The 21824-nt window shown below is 33.7% G+C and overlaps 1 protein-coding gene across 3 annotated transcripts; it reads right to left on the reverse strand.

The window, feature by feature from the left end:
* Positions 1–378: 378 nt before the first annotated feature.
* Positions 379–15426, reverse strand: tpm4b (tropomyosin 4b). 3 transcript variants are annotated; one of them, XM_087811448.1, is made up of 9 exons: positions 15209–15426; positions 11917–12042; positions 6809–6942; positions 5755–5872; positions 5555–5625; positions 4303–4378; positions 2247–2309; positions 2057–2126; positions 379–668 (listed from the first exon to the last, which is right to left on the reverse strand). In XM_087811448.1, the coding sequence occupies exons 1-9, from the start codon at positions 15320–15322 to the stop codon at positions 586–588; spliced, it is 855 nt and encodes a 284-aa protein (XP_087667574.1). In that variant the 5' UTR covers positions 15323–15426; the 3' UTR covers positions 379–585. The 3 variants fall into 3 exon arrangements, with proteins under 3 accessions (XP_087667574.1, XP_087667573.1, XP_087667572.1); XM_087811446.1 differs by lacking the exon at positions 379–668 and adding an exon at positions 743–897 and having other exon boundaries at positions 15209–15419; XM_087811447.1 differs by lacking the exons at positions 11917–12042; positions 15209–15426 and adding an exon at positions 8266–8543.
* Between the last annotated feature and the right edge of the window lie 6398 nt (positions 15427–21824).

Raw genomic sequence — 21824 nt, forward strand, 5'->3', positions numbered from 1 at the left:
TTAAAATGAGTTAAAAAAAACAACTAATAAAGATATTTACAGGAAGCAAATAACACAAAAGAACAGATAGTTATGGTAGATTGAGAATCCAAAAATCTAAACCCAATAGAAGTGATTGACCTGGAAGTAACAACAAATTGAGCCTTAAATAAATGACATTATTATCGTTTTTTTCATGAAAACAAGTCACATTTGTTCCAAAAACAGTGATGTTTAAGAGTTTTTGCGAGTCGGTGTGTGATCTAAAACTGAAAGTGTAGTAAGAGTCGACACATGCGCTCGATACAAGCCCACACACGCTGATATAACTTCTCTATTATCTTACCTCTTGATAAAACTATGAGGAACCTTGAACACATTCAGACTCGCAACAAAAAACACAATTCACTCACTTTTATTGGAGCATGTTTGGTCACAACAACATTTCCAGCACTGAAATAGTTTTTTTTTCACATGGACCCTCAACCTTTTTTTTTTTTTTTTTCAAAACAAATTAAAAGAAGCATAAATACATAAAGGGAACGTCGTGTCCGAGAGACATGACTTGGAATGGATGGCATTGAGTGGATTGTTGCGGCGCAAACTTTACAAGTTGTTGAGATCCTGCAGCGTTTGGTCCAAGACTTGGTTCATCTCCAGGTTCTTCTCCTTCGCTTCGGAGAGATTCTCTGCAGAGATTCAACATTCGACGTCAACGTGAATTAAAGCCGACGAGGTAAAGAAAGGAAAAGTGAGGCGAGAAGAAGGGAAAGAGGTTTATTGAGGGTCACGTTCGTTCATTCACTCGGAGAGAAGGTGAAAAGGGTGAAGCGGTTTACAAGGTGTTCATGTCATTGAGGGACTGATCCAGCTCTTCACTGATGGCCTTGTACTTCAGCTTCTGAGTGTAAAGTTCGTCTGCAGGACGTGAAGAACAGAAGGAAGCAGAGGAGGAGAGAATAGAAAGTTAGAGGAAAAGGAAAGTCGTACAATAACAATGGTGGAGATGATATTTTTACTGCCTGATCTGTCCTTTATTTGGTGAATTCATGTTTTTCGATGCTAATATACATTTTTATTTTAATTTTTAACATTATTATTTGAACCTTTCATGAGAATCAGATTTTTTTACTGTCAAAGTGCAAAATTGTACCGACAACAATATGAAGTACTACATTTTAAATAAACAAGATAAACATATATCTAGATACATAATTAAATTACATTAAATATGTTCAGTAAATCTTATATTTCAACTTTATGCTTAAATTATTATTAATAAATCATTCATATTTTCGTCAGTTTATTATATTTGAATGCATTTAAATTTCAGATTTTATTTTATGAAAGAAAACCAACGTAATTTTCTATTGCTGCATTTTTGTTGTTTATTGTTTTGATAAATACATTTTCCATAAATCCAATAATTGAACAATTGAACAATTTAATAATTTAATAATTGAACAATTTAATAATTTAATAATTTAATAATTTAATAATTTAATAATTTAATAATTGAACAATTGAACAATTGAACAATTTAATCATTTAATAATTTAATAATTTAATAATTGAACAATTGAACAATTTAATAATTTAATAATTTAATAATTTAATAATTTAATAATTTAATAATTTAATAATTTAATAATTGAACAATTGAACAATTTAATAATTTAATAATTTAATAATTTAATAATTGAACAATTGAACAATTTAATAATTTAATAATTTAATAATTTAATAATTTAATAATTGAACAATTGAACAATTGAACAATTTAATAATTTAATAATTTAATAATTGAACAATTTAATAATTGAACAATTTAATAATTTAATAATTTAATAATTTAATAATTTAATAATTTAATAATTTAATAATTTAATAATTTAATAATTTAATACCTTATTTGAAAAAAATCAATAAAAATAATGAGAAGTGCATTTAATTGATGAAATAGTTTTCATTCATTTGTTTTGTCTTTAAGGTCAAACTTGTCTCAGGTGTTTCCAGGTGAAGTAGTTTTCAAAAGCCAGAAGAAGAAGAAGTTGAAGAAGTGTTGAGTCTCTCGTACCTTCTAAGTCGTCTATGGTCTTTTCCAGCTTCGCAACGGTTCGTTCTGCAAATTCAGCGCGAGTCTCCGCCTGAACACAAATCATCATCATCATCCTCCTCCTCCTCCTCCTCCTCCTCCTCCTCCTCCTCCTCCTCCTCCTCCTCCTCCTCCTCCTCCTCATCATCATCATCTTCATCATGTCACTCACCTCCTTGAGTCTGTCGGTCAGGCACTTGATCTCCTCCTCGTACTTGTCTTCTTTCTGAGAGTACTGTAGAGATATAACAACTTTAGAGTAACAGTACTGTAGAGATATAACAACTTTAGAGTAACAGTACTGTAGAGATATAACAACTTTACAGTAACAGTACTGTAGAGATATAACAACTTTACAGTAACAGTACTGTAGAGATATAACAACTTTACTGTAACAGTACTGTGGAGATATAACAACTTTACAGTAACAGTACTGTAGAGATATAACAACTTTAGAGTAACAGTACTATAGAGATATAACAACTTTAGAGTAACAGTACTGTAGAGATATAACAACTTTAGAGTAACAGTACTGTAGAGATATAACAACTTTACAGTAACAGTACTGTAGAGATATAACAACTTTAGAGTAACAGTACTGTAGAGATATAACAACTTTACTGTTACAGTACTGTAGAGATATAACAACTTTAGAGTAACAGTACTGTAGAGATATAACAACTTTACAGTAACAGTACTGTAGAGATATAACAACTTTAGAGTAACAGTACTGTAGAGATATAACAACTTTACTGTTACAGTACTGTAGAGATATAACAACTTTACAGTAACAGTACTGTAGAGATATAACAACTTTACAGTAACAGTACTGTAGAAATATAACAACTTTACAGTAACAGTACTGTAGAGATATAACAACTTTAGAGTAACAGTACTGTAGAGATATAACAACTTTACAGTAACAGTACTGTAGAGATATAACAACTTTACTGTAACAGTACTGTGGAGATATAACAACTTTAGAGTAACAGTACTGTAGAGATATAACAACTTTAGAGTAACAGTACTATAGAGATATAACAACTTTAGAGTAACAGTACTGTAGAGATATAACAACTTTACAGTAACAGTACTGTAGAGATATAACAACTTTACTGTTACAGTACTGTAGAGATATAACAACTTTAGAGTAACAGTACTGTAGAGATATAACAACTTTACAGTAACAGTACTGTAGAGATATAACAACTTTAGAGTAACAGTACTGTAGAGATATAACAACTTTACTGTTACAGTACTGTAGAGATATAACAACTTTACAGTAACAGTACTGTAGAGATATAACAACTTTACAGTAACAGTACTGTAGAAATATAACAACTTTACAGTAACAGTACTGTAGAGATATAACAACTTTAGAGTAACAGTACTGTAGAGATATAACAACTTTACAGTAACAGTACTGTAGAGATATAACAACGTTACTGTAACAGTACTGTAGAGATATAACAACTTTACAGTAACAGTACTGTAGAGATATAACAACGTTACTGTAACAGTACTGTAGAGATATAACAACTTTAGAGTAACAGTACTGTAGAGATATAACAACTTTACAGTAACAGTACTGTAGAGATATAACAACTTTAGAGTAACAGTACTGTAGAGATATAACAACTTTACAGTAACAGTACTGTAGAGATATAACAACTTTACAGTAACAGTACTGTAGAGATATAACAACTTTAGAGTAACAGTACTGTAGAGATATAACAACTTTACAGTAACAGTACTGTAGAGATATAACAACTTTACAGTAACAGTACTGTAGAGACTTAGAGTAACAGTAGGATCACACACGTGTGTCAACAGATTTGTTAAGAATATAAAATATTCCTTGAAGTGGATTTAAATCATCATTTGAGGACAAACTCGTCTCCTAATAGAAATATACAAATATTTATCCGAGTCTAGACGTGTGAACTTTCTGAGCACAAATTCCCACGACGTACTTTACTTTTCTCTTTGTGTTTTTGAATGTGTATGAAAATATTCTTCAAACAAGCCACGACTGAGTCACTGAAGAGTCAACATTTAAACGTAACGTAGGTTTTTACGTCCTCATAATAACAATGCACTGATCGACCACTAGGGGCAGAGACGAGGCTTCTTCTCTGGACCAGAAACAAGTCCTCGCTCGTGAAGATGCCGAACATTCATCTCTGCAGGTCTGAACACGAAGGATTGTGAAAGCAGGAACATCTCACCTTATCGGACTGAGCCTCCAGAGACTTCAGGTTGTTGGTGACGTTCTTCAGCTCTTCCTCCAGATCTCCACACTTCCTGAGGGTCGGAGAAGAGACGGTTCAGTCCTGAGACTTCATGCAGAGTCAGACCTTCTTAGATCCTATGTTTACAGGTCTGACCCAGAGCTTCTCCCCAGTGGGACACGCACAGAAAATCTGTAAATATTAAGCTGTGGTCCACAACCTCTGGTCTGTAAGGGATTTGTATTTAAAAAAATAGATATATGTCATTTTTAAAGTACATTTTCTGTTCTTATTATTATTATTTTTATTATTATTATTATTGTCTGAAAGTTGATTATTATTGTCTGAAAGTTGTTTAATGCTGCCTGAAAGTTGATTATATTTGTTTGAAAGTTGATTATTATTGATGGAAAGTTGATTATTATTGATGGAAAGTTGATTATTACTCTCTGAAAGTTGATTATTATTGTTTAAAGTTGATTATTACTCTCTGAAAGTTGACTATTATTGTTTAAAGTTGATTATTACTCTCTGAAAGTTGATTATTGCTGCCTGAAAGTAAAGTATTATTGTCTGAAAGTTGATTATTACTCTCTGACAGGTGATTATTATTGTCTAATAGTTTATTATTTTTGTTCGAAAGTTAATTATTATTGTTTGTAAGTTAATTATTACTCTATGAAAGTTAATTATTATTGCCTGAAAGTTGATTGCTACTCTCTGAAAGTTTTTTTTATTATTATCTGAAAGTTGATTATTACTGTTTAAAAGCTAATTATTTTTGACTGAAAGTTGATTATTATTGTCTAAAAGTTGACAAGTACAGTTTGAAAGTAAATTACTTTTGACTGAAAATTGATTAATGTTGTCTGAAAGTTGATTATTATTGCCTGAAAGTTGATTAATGTTGTCTGAAAGTTGATTATTATTGCCTGAAAGTTGATAATTACTGTCTGAAAGTTGATAATTACTGTCTTAAAGTTGATTATTATTGCCTGAAAGTTGACAATTACTGTCTGAAAGTTGATAATTACTGTCTTAAAGTTGATTATTATTGCCTGAAAGTTGACAATTACTGTCTGAAAGTACATTATGACTGGGTGTCAGTCAAGTTTACTAAAAGAATAAACATGTAAACTATTAAAAACTATCAGATTAATTTTAAAAGCAAACATTAAAAGCTCGTTCTAAAGGAAACTAAGAGTAGAAATCAAGTGTATCACATGATTCAAGGTCAAATCCTTCTTACAGTTCTGCGACCTCTGCCCTCTCCTCGGCTCTCTCCAGCTCCCCCTCCAGGATCACCAGTTTACGAGCCACCTAGAACCAGAACACGGACGTGAGCGGCAGAGTCGGGTCACGGGCGGGTCACGAGCGGGTCACGAGCGGGTCACGAGTGGGTCACGAGCGGGTCACGAGCGGGTCACGGGCGGGTCGGCGTGGTCTCACCTCCTCGTACTTGCGGTCGGCCTCCTCCGCGATGTGTTTGGCCTCCTTGAGCTGCATCTCCTGGATCTCCATCTTCTCCTCGTCTTTCATGGCTCGGTTCTCGATCACCTTCATGCCCCTGAACCCAGAACAAGTTGGTTTTCTTATCGTAGTTCCTCCTATGAACCCAGCCCGGCTTTCCTGGAGCTCCCTTTCCAGGGGCTGCCATGTGATCGTCCGTTGCAGCATAGAACCAGACGGTGATGAAGTCTACTTGTGAGCTCTTGAAGATTATTTCACATCAAAGGTGAAAAAAAAAGGTAGTTTGTGGACCTCAGACAAGCATGGCCAGGGGGCCAGATGCGGCCGTTTGGCTCTAATCATGCGGCCCCTGTATAGGTCTGCAAAAACTGATATTTCAGATAAAAAACTTTTTTTTTTTTTAATTCTTTATTCATTCATTACCATTTTAAATCTAAAAATAACCATATCCATTTTTTCTTTTGAGTATTTCTGTAACGTCAAATTAATGAAAATGTACTTTGAAAAAAGAAAAATATTACAATTTGGGTTTCAAATGATTTAAAAAATATATATAATTACCACATTTATTAACGTATCATTGTTTTACTTTATGGTTCTGTTTATTTTATGATTTCTTTTTTATTTTATTATTTTATATTCTCATTATTATTTATTTTAATTCAACATTTTATATATATTTTTTCAATATATATTTTTTATATTTGAATTGAAAGTCTACATATTATGTGTATTTATAAGTAATATTTCTGGTGAAATTATTTGACCTTTACAAACTCAGCCTTTTGTTTGTCACTCGTCCTGAGATGATGTTTGAGGTCAAAGTTCATGCTGAAGGTCGATGCTCAACGAATGCACCACTTGTGACGCCATTCGATGCAGGATTATCGATTCAATTTTTTCTAAATTGATTAATCTGGATCAGATTATTAAAGTTAATCCGACGATACGCTGCTGAACTCTGGTGTCAATCAAAGACGCAGATGATGTCATCGATGATGTCACCGATGATGTCACCGACGAGGTCACTCACCTCTCGCTCTCGTCCGCCGCCTTCTCCGCCTCCTCCAGCTTCTGCAGGGCCGTGGCCAGTCTCTCCTGGGCCCGGTCCAGTTCCTCCTCCACCAGCTGGATCCTGCGGTTCAGGGAAGCCACGTCGCCCTCTGCCTGTTGGGAGGAGAAATGCAAGCATGTGATTGGCCGATCAGGTATAGCTCTACTCTGAGTCTCCCACAGATGACTGAGCTCCACCATCTTCTTGTGTTTATATTTATATATTATTGTTTTTTAACATCCTGCTGTTAATAATCATCTTTGTCATTGTGTTTTAATTCATTTAAACAGTGTTTTAATTTCAGTTTAATTCGATTTTACTCAATTAATTTATTATGTTGTGTCAGAATTTAAAAAGAAAATAATCAAAACATTCTTTTGTAATTCAATTTTTCTTTTTAAAAATGTGATTAAATAAAAACATTAGACACTATGTTGAAAAGGTGAAATGTATAACTAAAATTAAATGTGATTAAAGCATTGATTAAATACAACAAATTAAAGTTATTAAAAGGAAAATATGTGTAAAAATAGAAAATAAATAAAGAAATAAAAATTAAGAGTGAATTGTATGTGTAAGCAAATGTAATTAAAAAAACGTTAATTAATACATAAAATACTATAATAAATAATATATAATAAAGTAAATTGTGTAATATTTAAAATATTTCAAATAAGATGTAAAAATGTCTCGTGTATATTTTTTATATCTATGTATTTGTGGAATAACTACCCGTGTCTGCTTTTTTTTAAATGCCCTTCAGGGACAATAAAGTTGTATTAAAGCTGAATTTAATTGTTTAATTTCAAACTGGTTCCTTAATTTTACAGATTTTTTTAACATATATTTTTTAATGAACATTAACTTGAAGAAAATATTTAAAATATATATATATATATATATAAACAATGAACTATACATTTAATACTTGATTTTTTTCCTCTTTACATCGAGTCATTGATTTAAATATAAATCGCGTTTTGTAATTTACATTGATTTATTTTAAAGTTATAACTATATCACAACAAATTGATGCTTAATAAAAATAATATTTTCAACGTAATTTTCTTCATCATCAGACGCAGTTTTGTTGTTCAAACTTTTAGGGTGAAAAAAAAAGGAAAAAAAAGCTGTTTCCTGTGAGTCTCCCCCTCTTCACATCCTCCCTCTCTTTCTCCCTCTTGTCTTCACCTCCCGGGGGGAGAACTGAAGAGAAAACTGAGGCCCAGTAATGAGTCCAAATATTTGAACACCTGAGGAGAAGTGAGGTGTTGTCGTGGCTGCGGTTCTTTCACAATAAGGGCGTGTTGCGTTCAGGGCCCCAACAAGAACAAGAACAAGAAGAAGAAAGAGAAGAAAAGTCCGACGCCCTTCAACACCCGTTTTTTCATGAAGAATAAAGTTCTCTCGAGAGGAAGACGAGATGTTTGGCTCACGTTCTCTCGCTGCTGTTTCTCCTCGTCCAGTTCCCTCTGGACGGTCTCCACTTGCTGGTCCGCCTCGCTGATCTGCTCCTGCAGAGACGCGATCTTCTTCTTCACCGCCTCCATTATTCTATCCTCTTTTATCCTCTTTTATCCTCTTTTTCTTCTCCTTTTTTACTCGACACCCTGACGCGAGGTGAGGCTGGAAGCTTCTTCTGTCCCGGCAGGAAACAAGGGACGTGCAGATGTGGGAGGAAGAGGGAGGACGAGGGAGGAAGAGGGAGGACGAGGGCTCAGTGTTTCTCAGGAACTTTATGGCGAGATCCTCCAATCCCCGAGCCCGGATGACGTCACAGGGTCGAAGAGGGGAAGAGCTTTTCCTTCCACACAAAAGAGGTGTGTAGAAAGAAAAAAAAAGAGTGTGTCGTGGACTTATAAGGAAGAATGGAAGGAAGGTGTTGCCTTCAGAGGGGGTTCGAGGGAGGAAGACAAAGGTCAGACCTGGAGGAAGAGTCACGCGGTTGATGAGTGATCGCAGACGCGGGCGTGACGTCACGACGATTAGATCGAGGTGAAGGAATGTTTCATGGATTCACTGGCATCATCATCTTCATCATCATCATCATCATCATCTTCATCATCATTATCATTTTCATCATCATCATCATCATCGTCGTCGTGACCTGTGACCCCCAACTTTACACCATATTTTATTTATTACTTTAAAACTGTTTTCCACTTTCTTCAGAAAAGTTTAAATACGAAGATGAAATAATTATCTTTTAATAAATGGTTTAAATATATTAAATAGAAAATCACAGTATGACGTGATTTTTAAGTTCTAAAATAAATATAAAACGGGATTAAATTATACGTTAAATATTAAAGTTTATGTGAAAGTTCTGAAAAATGTGGAAATTATTTATAAAGAATTGAAAAATACAAACGTGAAAAAACAATTAAGAGATATATTGACATTAAAGACCAACATATTTATAAAGATTCTTCACAAATAAATAAACATTGACTAAAAATATACATGATTGAGTAAAATTTAAGTCAGTTCATGTAAAAATATCAATACGAAAATTTACCATTAGAATTTAAATTATATATAAATAAATAAATTATAAAACATGAAAGACCAACACATTTATAAGGAAACTAACTAAAAATATTAATACAAATGTGTGATTATATATGACAAAAAACACTAAAATTCAAAGTAAATTTAAACTATTATGTGAAATTTAAAAACTGTTAAAGAATATTAGAAATAATTTAAATCATGTATTAATACATGTAACGAAAATCTAACCCTAAAAAGAATAGAGATGCATATTAACACAATAAACAAGTTTATGTAGAAACTAAAAGAATAATAATAAACATGATTAAATAATTCATTAAACTTATTATTATTAGTATTAGTATAAGTTATTGGAAAATATTCATATAAAAAAAATCAACACATTTACAAATTAATTAGATAAATAAATATAAATTAAAGGTGATTAAATAGAAAGTTAAAGTCAAGTAAAATTAAAATTTGTATAAAAAGAAATATACAAAATATTTTAAACACAATTATTTACATTAAAGAGCAAAAAATGTATAAAGAAACTAAATCAATCGATCAAAAAACACGTTTATAGAGAAACAAAAATAAATATAATAATATTAATAAATAAAAATAGATAAACATTAAATACTAAAATTGAAGTTAAAAGAAAGGTTTATGTAAAAATAAAAATCGTAAAACAAACTGAATATGAGAAATTTAAATTCTGATTAAATAAATGTAACAGAAAATATAAAACATAAACATATTTACTAAAAGAAACAAATTTAATCAGATTAAATAATACACAACATACTAAAGAAAGTTAGTTAAAAAGTTTATGTATGAGTTATGTATAGTTAAAATATTCATGAATATTAAAAATGTGTACAAAAATGTCAATTAAGAATTGAAACTATATATAAATAAATGTAATAATTAAAAAAAACACATTTATAAAGAAAATAAATCAGTTCAAACTAATTATTTTGTTCTGGTCTAGAATTTGAACCTGGTTTCTTCAGTTTTTAGTTTTTTTTCTCGGGGGTGGATTCAGGTCTAATCTCTCGGGAGCGTCAATAAGAGCCGGTGGTGGTCTTGCTGAGTATGTGCGGCCACAGGCCTGATGGTATCTCCAGCAGAACACAAGGTTGATTTCATTAGTCGCAGCAATCTCGGCTTCTCTGTTTGCTTCGGCTGCATTCCTGACATTCCTGCTCGGCTGAAGACCAGCCTGGTTCTGTCTGAGCTTGAGAAGTCGCTCTGACGCAGGAACTCTGAGTCGTCCTCGCCACCGTCTGTGGTGGGAGATCCTGAACCGCTGAGTCCTTCATCGGACCCTCGATCACGCCAGGAAACAATAACGCGTTCGAGTCGTACACCGTAACCGTGGTGTTCCTCAGGGTTCCATTGTTGGCCCTTTGAAGTCACACCTTTAACCTTAAAAACTAAACGATATCTTGAGCTTTAAAATGTAAATAAATACAAATTACTTGATGTATAAATACATGTATAACCAGCTAATGTATTTAAAGTATCAATTCGTTTGGAAATTATTAAAAAAAATAAAATGGATGATTCAATATATCTAAGGTTTTATTAAAATATAATTATTTAATGTAACAGTTAAAAAAACAAATGCTCAATTATTAAAAGAGGTAAAAAGTAAGAAAAAAAACAATTTAAGTATTATTCAGAGTTTATGAATAAATAATACAACAATATAATATTTAATGTTTTTTAGTTTAAAGTATAAAAATGTTTGATGTTATTTCAAATAAATGATGAACAAATATAAAATAAACATAAAAATGAAACTAATATACATAGAAATATTATTTTTGAAATGTTAACATATTTTTTTATAATATATAACTAAATAAATAAATTAAGGTTAAATATTTATAAGTAAACACATTTAAAATTACTGTTAACTGAATTTGTGTCAATAATGAGAGGAAAAAAGTATTTTAAGTAATAAAAACATTAAGGAACAAAACATTTAAAGAGAAACTAAATAAAAATAAAAATTAAATGTGAGTAAATAATCCAATAAATACTAAAATTTAAATTAGTTAAACAGTTTTAATGCATATAAAATACATACAAAAATGAAAATAATAAATGTTTTTAAAAAAAATATAAACTTAAAAAGAAAAACGAAAGATATTTAAGATATAAAACTCTATAGAGAAATTAAATAAATAACATTTGAACATGATTAAAAAATATATATATATTATATTCTGGAGTCATTTTTAAATGAAGATATTTCTGTAAAAACTAATTAAAAAATATTAATTTGTGACAATAATAAAAGAATAACTAAAATATTTTCGAGAAAAAAAAATCTACGAGTTCATTTTTGTGGACATGAAGGATGGAATATTTGAAAAGAAGAAGAAAACATCAAAACACGAGTAGACTTTTAAAGGAGCGTAAACTGACAGGAAGTCAAAGAGGAAGTGCTTCCTGTCCGAGGAAACTCATCGTCCACTGCAACATTCCTTCTGTCAGGATCAAACTTATGACTGAACGTCAGTGCAGCGACCCCTGTGGTCGTGTGTGGACACTGCACCGTGTGTGTTGTGTCTCGGACTCACGTCTGTGGCCTTGGTCTCAGAGAGCTCCAGCTTCTCCTGCGCGTCCTTCAAGGCCTCCGAGTATTTGTCCAGCTCGTCCTCGGTTCCCTTCAGCTTCTTCTGCAGAGCCAGCAGCTCGTCCTCCAGCTGAGGACGTGAGAAGAAACCATGAAGATGTTTGACGTTCACGACACTCAAGAATGATTTCATCTTCAGTGAAACAATGTTTTTTATATCAACTGTTGCTACACCAGCCTCTTCTACATGATGCCGAGATGTTCCTGTACCAGAGCGTTTTTTAATCTTGGCCTCATCCATGGAGTTATCTTAATACAACATCATGCTGGATCTACTGCTCAGTCTGTACTGCAACAACTCTCTTTCTGCTCAAACTGTACTACAACAACTGTCCTACTTCTCAAACTTTACTACAACAACTCTCCTACCTTTAAAACTGTACTGCAACAACTCTCTTACTGCTCACCCTATAATACAACAACTCTCCTTCTTCTCAAACTGTACTGCAACAATTATCTTACTGCTCACTCTGTAAAACAACAACTCTCCTACTTCTCAAACTGTACTGCAACAACCCTCTTACTGCTCACTCTGTACTACAAAGACTGTCCTACTTCTCAAACTGTACTGCAGCAACTCTCTTACTGCTCACTCTGTACTACAAAGACTGTCCTACTTCTCAAACTGTACTGCAACAACTCTCTTACTGCTCACTCTGTACTACAAAGACTGTCCTACTTCTCAAACTGTACTGCAGCAACTCTCCAACTGCTCACTCTGTACTACAACTCTCCTACTGCTCAAACCGTATTGCAACAAATATCCTACTGCAACAACTCAACTAGTATTAAAACTGCAATGCAACAACTACTCCATACTTACTGCAATACTTTTCTAACTACTCATACAACACTACAAAACAATCTCTGAGTTCCCCTGCAGAAACTCTCATAATGCTCATACTGTACTGCAACAACTCTTCTTCTACACAAACTGCAATGCAACAACTTTCCTCCGAGTCAAACTGCAATGCAACTGTACTGCAACAACTATTATACTGCCTCTAGTGTACTTCAATCATTTTCTTAATACTTATACTACACTCTCTGACTACCCTTTACTGTATTGTAACAACTTTGATATTGCTCAAACAGCACTGCAACAACTCTCTTCAGCAGCACCCACTCGCTCTCTTACTGCCCACACTGTACTGCAACAGTTATTTTGCTACTCATACTGAACTGTAACATTTGTTTTACTACACTGCAACAACTCTCTTGCTTATTACATTGTACTGCAACAGTTGTCGTTCTACTCATACTGTAATGCAAGAACTCTCCTGCTCCTCAGGATGCACTGCAACTACTCTTCCATCACCCATAATGCACTCCAACACCTCTCTGACAGAAGTGTGTCTCATCCGTCAACACAGGCTCAGAGTGTGTTGATATTCAATATGTTTGTGTATTTTAGGATCTTGTCTTAACCTCCCTGTGACCTCAGAGTCGTGTCATCAGACGAGAATAAAAAAAGTTTATTATCAGTGATATATAAACACGCTGAAGAGACTCAGATGTTCAGTTACGGAGCTCGATCGTCTTCACTCGCCGTTCTGTCCGTCAAGTGTCAGTCAGATAAATAAACATGTCATCAGCAGGTCCTTCACCTCCATCATCCTCTCATCACATGTTTATGTCCTCGTGTTGTGAAATGTGTCATACGTGACGATATCTAAACATGTTCTGCTCACACCATATAAGGTCGTGCAGTCATGTGATCCAGGAGCAGCTGAAACGCAGTTTAAACCTGGACCAGGCTTTTAAGAGTTCAGGTCTTTAATCCGGAATGTCGGCTCCCTCAGGACGGACCACATCTCCTCATCAGACCAGCTGCTGCCATGCATTTCCTTAAGTCAGCTGCAACTGTACTGCAACACTTTTAGTGCTCATTATCATTCCACCATGTCAACACAACCTAGAGCAGAACCAGATTAGTGTGGAGGATTAAAAATACTCTTTAGATGATTTATAGTACTTTTATCAACACTGACTTCAGGTCAAAGTACACTGCAACAATTAAGACAAGTCACACAACACTCCAACAACACTTTTCTTTTTCAAATAATCTAGTACTTCCATACCACACTACCACACATAAACTACAGTTAGTAGTAATACAACTCATACTACCCTGCAACATTTACTTTTCCTTCCCATATTAGTCCACAGTTATTTCTACTACCTCCATACTAGACTACAACAATTATAAACCAATTAATTAAGATCAAAATGAGTACTATAAAACCCAGACTACACTGCAACAATTACTTTTCCTTCTCATATTAGTCCACAGTAACTTCTACTACCTCCATACTTCACTACAACAATTCTATTATATATTACTCCCAATCAAATGAGACTACAATAAGCATTATGAAAACCCATTCTGCACTGCAACAATTACTTTTGCATCTTATATTAGTCCGCTGTGACTAATACTACTGCCATATTATACTGAAACATTTACTGCTTCACACATTAGAGAGCATGACTACTGTTTCTATCCATACTACACTGCAACAATTGCCTTTCATTCCCATGTGACTATTCACTGACAACTACACGTACTACTGAAGTAGAAGTAGACACTGTAGTCTAATAAGAGAAGCCAAGGTTACTGTTGCGGTGTAGTTTGGGTACATGTTATGTCACTCAATTCTAACATGAGAAGTAGAAGATATTGTTGCAGTGTATTATGGGTAGAAGTCAAGTTATTCAAGTCTAATATAAGAAGTCGTAGTAATTGTTGCAGTGCAGTATGGGGTCAATTTAAGTAACTGACGTCCACTACTATAACTAAAAGGAATTGTTGTAGTGTAGTATGGGTACACATTAAGTCACTCAAGTCCAATATAGTGATTAAAGGTAATTGTTGCAGTGTTGTGTGGGTACAAGTTAAGTCACTCAAGTCCAATATAACAATTCAAAGTAACTGTTGCAGTGTAGTATGGGTACAAGTAAAGTAACCCAGGTCTGATATAAGAAGTCATAGTAGTTGTTGCAGTGTAGTATGGGGACAATTTAAGTGACTCAAGTCCAATAAAATAATCTAAAGTCATTGTTGCAGTGTAGCATGGATGAAGTGGAGTCACCTAAGTCCAATATGAAAAGTCAAAGAAATCAATCATGTTTTATTGACAACACTCGCCCATACTACACTGCAACAATTTATTCATAATCGAATTTTAAGGGTCATCTTTGGTGAAAATAAATCCTGGAGTCGTTGCCATACAAACCAGCTTGCATTTGTCCTCGGCCGCCTTCTGGTCGGTCTCGGCCTGCTCGGCGCGGTCGATGGCGTTCTCCTTGTCCAGCTTCAGCATCTGCATCTTCTTCTTGATGGCCTCCATGGTGGCGGTGCGTTCAGGGACGGTGGGTCGCGGAGAAGACGATCTGCTGCCGGAGTGAGGATGCAAACTGAGGCGAGAGGAGCTGGGAAGGATGTTTAATACGACCGTGCGGAGACAACCCTCACCCCCTTCTCCGCCACTCCCTGCCTCGGCCACCGCTCTCTCTCCTCCCTCCTTCTCTCCCTCCTCCTCCCTCCTCCTCCCTTCCTCCCTCCATCTAAACTTCACCTCTTGAAAGCAACACGACGGTCAACTTCATCCTCACATCTCCTTATTTGGATCACGGCCCTCGATACCAGAGACCTTCGATTGTTCTGGTAACACGAGCGGATCCAGGAATGAACAGAAGTTCACGAAGAAGAAGAAAAAAAGAGAGTGAGACGAGAGTGAACGTCTGCAGATCCTCCAGAGTAATTGAGTGTTTGTGCGACTGTTTCCTGGAACGTTGAGTCGAATCACGTCGGGTCGTGTTCGCGGCACAAATGATATCGAGAGACTAAACACCGGAGTTGTTGCTTCTAAGTCAGCAGCTGCTCGGCTAAAAATAAATGTCCAAAAGTCTCGATGAAGACACCGAAAATTATTCTGCTTTTATATGGTTATTATTGAAGAAGCTTTTATTGACTTGTTTCTAAACAGAACTTTGAAAAAAAACGTTGTATTTATTTATTTTAATGAACATCATCGTCAGGATTGAGAAGCTTTAGATAGAAGGTGGTTTCTTCATCCACTTGTATGGCCTCTCAGCGTCGCAGCGAACGCACCGTCAGTAAAATGAAGGAAGAATAAATGAATGACAAATTAATTGAAAATTCAAAGTTTGAATAAAAAAATAACAATTGTTTTGCCTTTTTCCATTTTTTTCATGTTTTTGTCTCAAAACTAAATTTTGGTTTTGTGTTAAATATAACTAGAGTTGTTCTGGCTACAAAATACACAAATAAATACAAAAATAATAGAATAAAATGGAGAATAAAAGAGACAAAAAATGTTTTGGCCTTGAAGAAGTATATGAAAAAAAAGTTTTTTCCTTATAATTGGGTTTTGGTCATTTATTTATTAATATTAAAACTTTTACTTTTAAGTTTAGTTTTGTTAATGTCAAATACTACCTTGTACTCGCTGTGAAAAATATAAAATAATATAAATGACTAAATAAAAATTGAGCCAGAAAAGGGATAAATAAATATATATATGTCCAAAGTTTTGGCGTTAAAAATTTAATGGAAAAATAAACCCAAATGTAAATAATAATAATCAATATTAAATTTGTTAAATGTCAATATAATTGGTTTTGTTCTAAATATACAAATAATTTGAATCACAAACATAAATAATAAATAAATAAATAGTTTTTGTTCTGCATTGTTTTAGGGTTCGTTGACTTTTTTTCCCTCATGATTGTCTTTTAAAAAGTCAAGGTTTTTTTTGCTTAATGTTTTTGATTCAATTAACAAACATTATTTTGTTTTACCGGTGTTCATCTGGCTACAAAATAAATACAAAAACAGTGTAGGAAGTGTACAAAGTGTAGGAATTAAACAGTTTAATTGAAAAAAAAGAAAACAATCCTCTTTTTAAAATTGTACTTTTAATTTTTGGCCGTGTTTTTTGATTCAATACTAAAACAACATTTTATATTTTTTAATGGAACATTTTACTCATGTTGTTTTTCCTTTAAAAATGAATGAATAAAAAGAAAACATTGGAATTACAACAAAATATAATAAGAAAAAAGAAAAAAGAACGAACATTTGATGTTTATGATGAAAAAGCTTTTTTGTACGAGTCTGAGTCAGTTGAGGTGGTTTGTCGGGGCGACGTCTCTGGGGGGTTCTGGGCCTCAGATGAGGTTCCTAAGAAGTCTGCCCGGATGATGCTGTCTGATGATGATATAGTGATTTACAGATAAAGACTCGAGGAAAGATAAAGAAGGTTTTATGGGAGAAAAAGTCAAATCTGAAGAATCTCTTGCTAGCATAACATGCTAATAATGCTAACAAATGCACATATTGTGTTATTATGATGTTGTTTGCTGATGATATAGTCATTTACAGATAAAAACACCAGGAAATATAAAGAAGGTTTTATGGGTAAGAAAGACAAATCTAACGAATCTCTTGCTAAGATAACATGCTAATAATGCTAACAAATGCACATATTGTGTTATTATGATGTTGTTTGCTGATGATTTAGTGATTTACAGATAAAAAAACCAGGAAAGATAAAGAAGGTTTTATTGGAGAAAAAGACAAATGTAACGAATCTCTTGCTAGCATTACATGCTAATAATGCTAACAAAACCCACATATTGTGTTATTATGAGGTTGTTTGCTGATGATATAGTGATTTACAGATAAAAACACCAGGAAAGATAACAAAGGTTTTATGGGAGAGAAAGAAAAAACGAATCTCTTGCTACTTTTTAGCATAGCTAGCTAAACATGGCGTCTCTTGATATACACAATTATTCTCATTTACTTTTGAGTGGCACAGCAAGAGTAAATCCAGATTTAAATGCAAATAAATCAAAATTAAAGCAGATACTATGGAGTTTTCTCTCTTGAGATCATGAGTTTTTGGGGTTGAGTCGCGGAATCTTCCGACTCTCCATGAGAATGGTTCCGTGATCCATTAATGTGGCGAAGGATCCGCTAACTGGAACCAGACGAGCATTAGTTTACACCAGCACCAGAAACACTTGTGGTCACGGAGAACGAACATTTCTGTCTTGTTTGGGCTTCTCCGGGTGTTCCGGAGCCGCTCTGGGAACGCCGCGGCCAATCACAGCGCAGCGAGCGGTATTTACTGCGGCGCTTCAAAACAAACGGGCTTTTGGGAATCTCACGTTCTCTCGGGACGAACCCATGATGGGAATATTTACCCTGGAAGTGAAGGAGCAGCTGCCTCCAAGTCGGGCTCAGATGTTTGATGGTTTTGGGTGAAATAAAAAACAATTTCGTCATCCGCCGCTAGCATAACATGCTAATAAATATGCTAATAATGCTAACAAATGCACATATTGTGTTATTATTGTGAAATCATCCAGGAGGTACTCAGAGTGTAGCTTGTGGAATCTGGAATGTAGATGGAAATATAGGAATATATTTAGTCGTCTACGGTCACAGGCACTTTGACTGTTGCAGTGCATTATGTGTTGCTAGCATTAGCTAAAACAATGTAGCGGCTTATATCTGGCCTCGAGTGCGAGGGAGAAAAAACGTTTCTTAGTTTCTACACAACAGTAAAGATGTTAAAACAACAACTGTGGTAGAAGAATATTGTTTTTTTATGTATATATTTATATTTTTATGTATTTTATGTTTAATTTGATAAATAAATACACATGAAATACTCGAATAGATCTGTCAGATAAAAAAATATAAATATTTTAGGCATGAAAACTTCTCTGTTGTATTTTTATTTGCACAAAGACAACATATTTAAATATTCTGTAGCATCAAATCTTCTTTACTTTACACACCCACCTTACTTCAATCAAAACACGAACTCCCATGATGCCTTTCTATGCACCGCTCTATTTATTGATGACTGATCGATCGCTTCAATACCGTATTTCAATTCTACGCCTGTGTTGCTTAAGTGATGATCAGCTGTGATTGGTCGACTGGGCGGCAAAGCACTACGGGAGCTGAGAGGGTTGTTGAGAGGATTCCATATGTTGCAAGTTTAAATTAATTTACTTCTAATTGAACAATAATCTCATGTGAAAGGGATTATAAAGGATTATACATCAAAATAAATAGTCACTACTTCCTGGTTTTACTCTCAGATAAACAAGGGACTATTTTCTGTGTCGAGTCGACTTAGTTTGAAACATAAATCAAGGTTTAAGAAGATTCACTGAATCATGAAGAAACACGTGACAGTTGATATTTTCCATCTTTAAACTTTCACAATAACGAAGAGATGATGGAGAGAAGCTTGTGTGTCGCAGAGAAGGAAGGAGGGATGAAGCATCAGAGAGAGAGAAATCAGAACCTCCCACAGGAAATCCAGCTCCGCTCCTCGTCTCCTTCTAGGGTAAAAACTCCCCCAAAAAGCCGCAGGATCGCCTTGGGAGTGAAGTCAAAGTCCTGCTAAGTATAAATCAGCGAGGCCTGGGAATGCTGCAGCGACGCACAGAAACAAACCGGAGCCACTTCTGGCCTCGATGTCACGCCAGCGATATTTGACAAAAGTTTGGCCTGAAGTCGTGGAGATGAAGCGTCAGTTTCACGTGAACTCATGAAGTCTTTCACAAACAAGCCTGGTCCACCAACACATGTGGAGTATATTTGGATCAGTAACTCATCCTCCTCCTTCGACCCCCGACGATGTCTGAACTGCATCTCGGCGGCCAGAAGGATCATGGATCTGTCACGAGCAGCAGCAGTTGTTCTGCTCCAGGAGCCCATGATCTGCTCCCAGAGCGCCACGACTTATTTTTACGTGGTTTATTAAGACGCGCTCGTCAAAGCCTGTTTGTGCGTCGCCATCATGAGCGGCTTCCACTCGAGCCGCCGCGGCTTCTGCTAATGTAAACTGGGATTCGACAGCAATGCCAGGCCCGGACGCTCACCTCCCTGTGACCCCGGGGAGCTGGGGACGGGAGCCGGTGACGAGTGGATGAGTCCACGCGCTAGATATTTGATAAGATAAACAAAAGAAAGATTAATTTTACTTGACTTTTGACATGTTTTTCTCTCTAAAAATAAACAGAAAGTATCAAATTAATTAATTAAATGTTGTTTTTTTCTATAACTTTTGGTTTTTAAATTTTTTTTTTTTTTAAATTGGATGAATCTATACACAAAATATATATTTTTTAAAGTCTACATGATATGTATGAAGAAAATCAAAGATAAACCAAAATAAAAATACATTTAACTTGACTTTTGGCAACTTTATCTCTGTAAAAATGGAATAAAAAGTATCAAATTAAGTCATAAAATGTAGTTTTTTTATATAACTTTTGGTTTTAAAAACAACATTTGTTAAATATGTATCTTCTGAATCGGTTGGACCGAAGAAATATGTTGTTTTATTGTTAGCAGTATTTCTACGAGCCGGTGAATTACATTTGTATATTGAATTTAAAATACTTCAAAATTAATATATATTTATTTTACACATAAAGTTCGATATTCTGATTCAAATTATCCAAAAACAAACGTTTTAAATTCATTTTTTTCTAATAACTGGTCATTTAAATTCAATGTAAATTGTTGGTGTAATTGGGCCAAACATTTATATATTGAATTAAAATACTACAAATATTTACACATGGATTATAATATTCAGATTCCGATTATTTCATATAAATGTTTTAAATTCCATATTTTCTAATAAATACCCTTTTAAATTCGATAAAATAATTGACATAATTGTGCCAACATTTCTATATTGAATTAAAAAGGATACAAATATTTCCAATTATAATTTTAATACTTTAAAAAAGGTTCTAGTTTCAATAGTTATTTTAATTCAATATTTACATGCTAGTGTCAAAACGTCTGAATTTTTTATTCAATGATTTATTGAATTATAATATCAAACTAAATGTTAAACAAAAACTGAAAACTATGTTAAATATTTCTAAAAATATAAGTTCGGTTTTAATCAATTATTAAAAACAAATATATTCAACCTGTCAATATAAAATAATTTAAATAAATATTCAATAAAAAAAAACAAATAAACTCTCCCAAACATTTCTATTAAAAAAACATAGTTTTAATGTTCGAAATGTAATTCAAACATTTAATATTGTAAAGACGCTGATATACTTCAATTATACGAGTTATAGAAATTACTTTAAAAACGTGTTGCGTGTCTGTTAGTCTTCCACTAGAGGGCAGCAGAGTCCATTTGAATAAAAATAATAAATACAAGTTTTAGTAAAAAATGTAATTTAATTTATTTATGAATTATTGGATCCGCTCCCGAAGAAAAGGAAGAATGGTACAGAAAAGGTTTGGAAATCTGAAGTGTTGCACTTATTTATATTTTTATTAATTTAATTTAATTTATTTGTTGCTTCTTTATTCTTGTTCAAGTCCGAGTGTCATTTATTGAGTAAACATAAAGCATTAACGTGGAATTATTGACTGAGAGTAGGAAGATAGAAGTGCAAATCATTCAGAAATAGATAATAAAAGAATCCAGTAAGGAATAAAAAAAATACATGTTTAAATGAAAAATCTTAATTTTGAATTATAAAATATAAAAAATATTAATTCATATTAAGTTATTTGTCTATTTAAAAAAAATCCCTTCATTTATTTCTGAATAACCGAGGCTTTAAAAAATTCAAAGTGATCTAAAAATGGCTCGTATTGTTATAATAAAAATGTAATTATTATTTAGTGATGAACCTGACGTTTAATTTAAAAAATAAATGGATGAGCGAGACAACATGATCATATACATTTTTGCAGTTTAATTACAACATGTCGCGTCAAAATTAAACACAAACGTTCATCTGTGACGTCAAATATTT

This window comes from Callionymus lyra, chromosome 16, assembly GCF_982586985.1.
Source record: "Callionymus lyra chromosome 16, fCalLyr1.hap1.1, whole genome shotgun sequence".
Taxonomy (NCBI): Eukaryota; Metazoa; Chordata; class Actinopteri; order Syngnathiformes; family Callionymidae; genus Callionymus; species Callionymus lyra.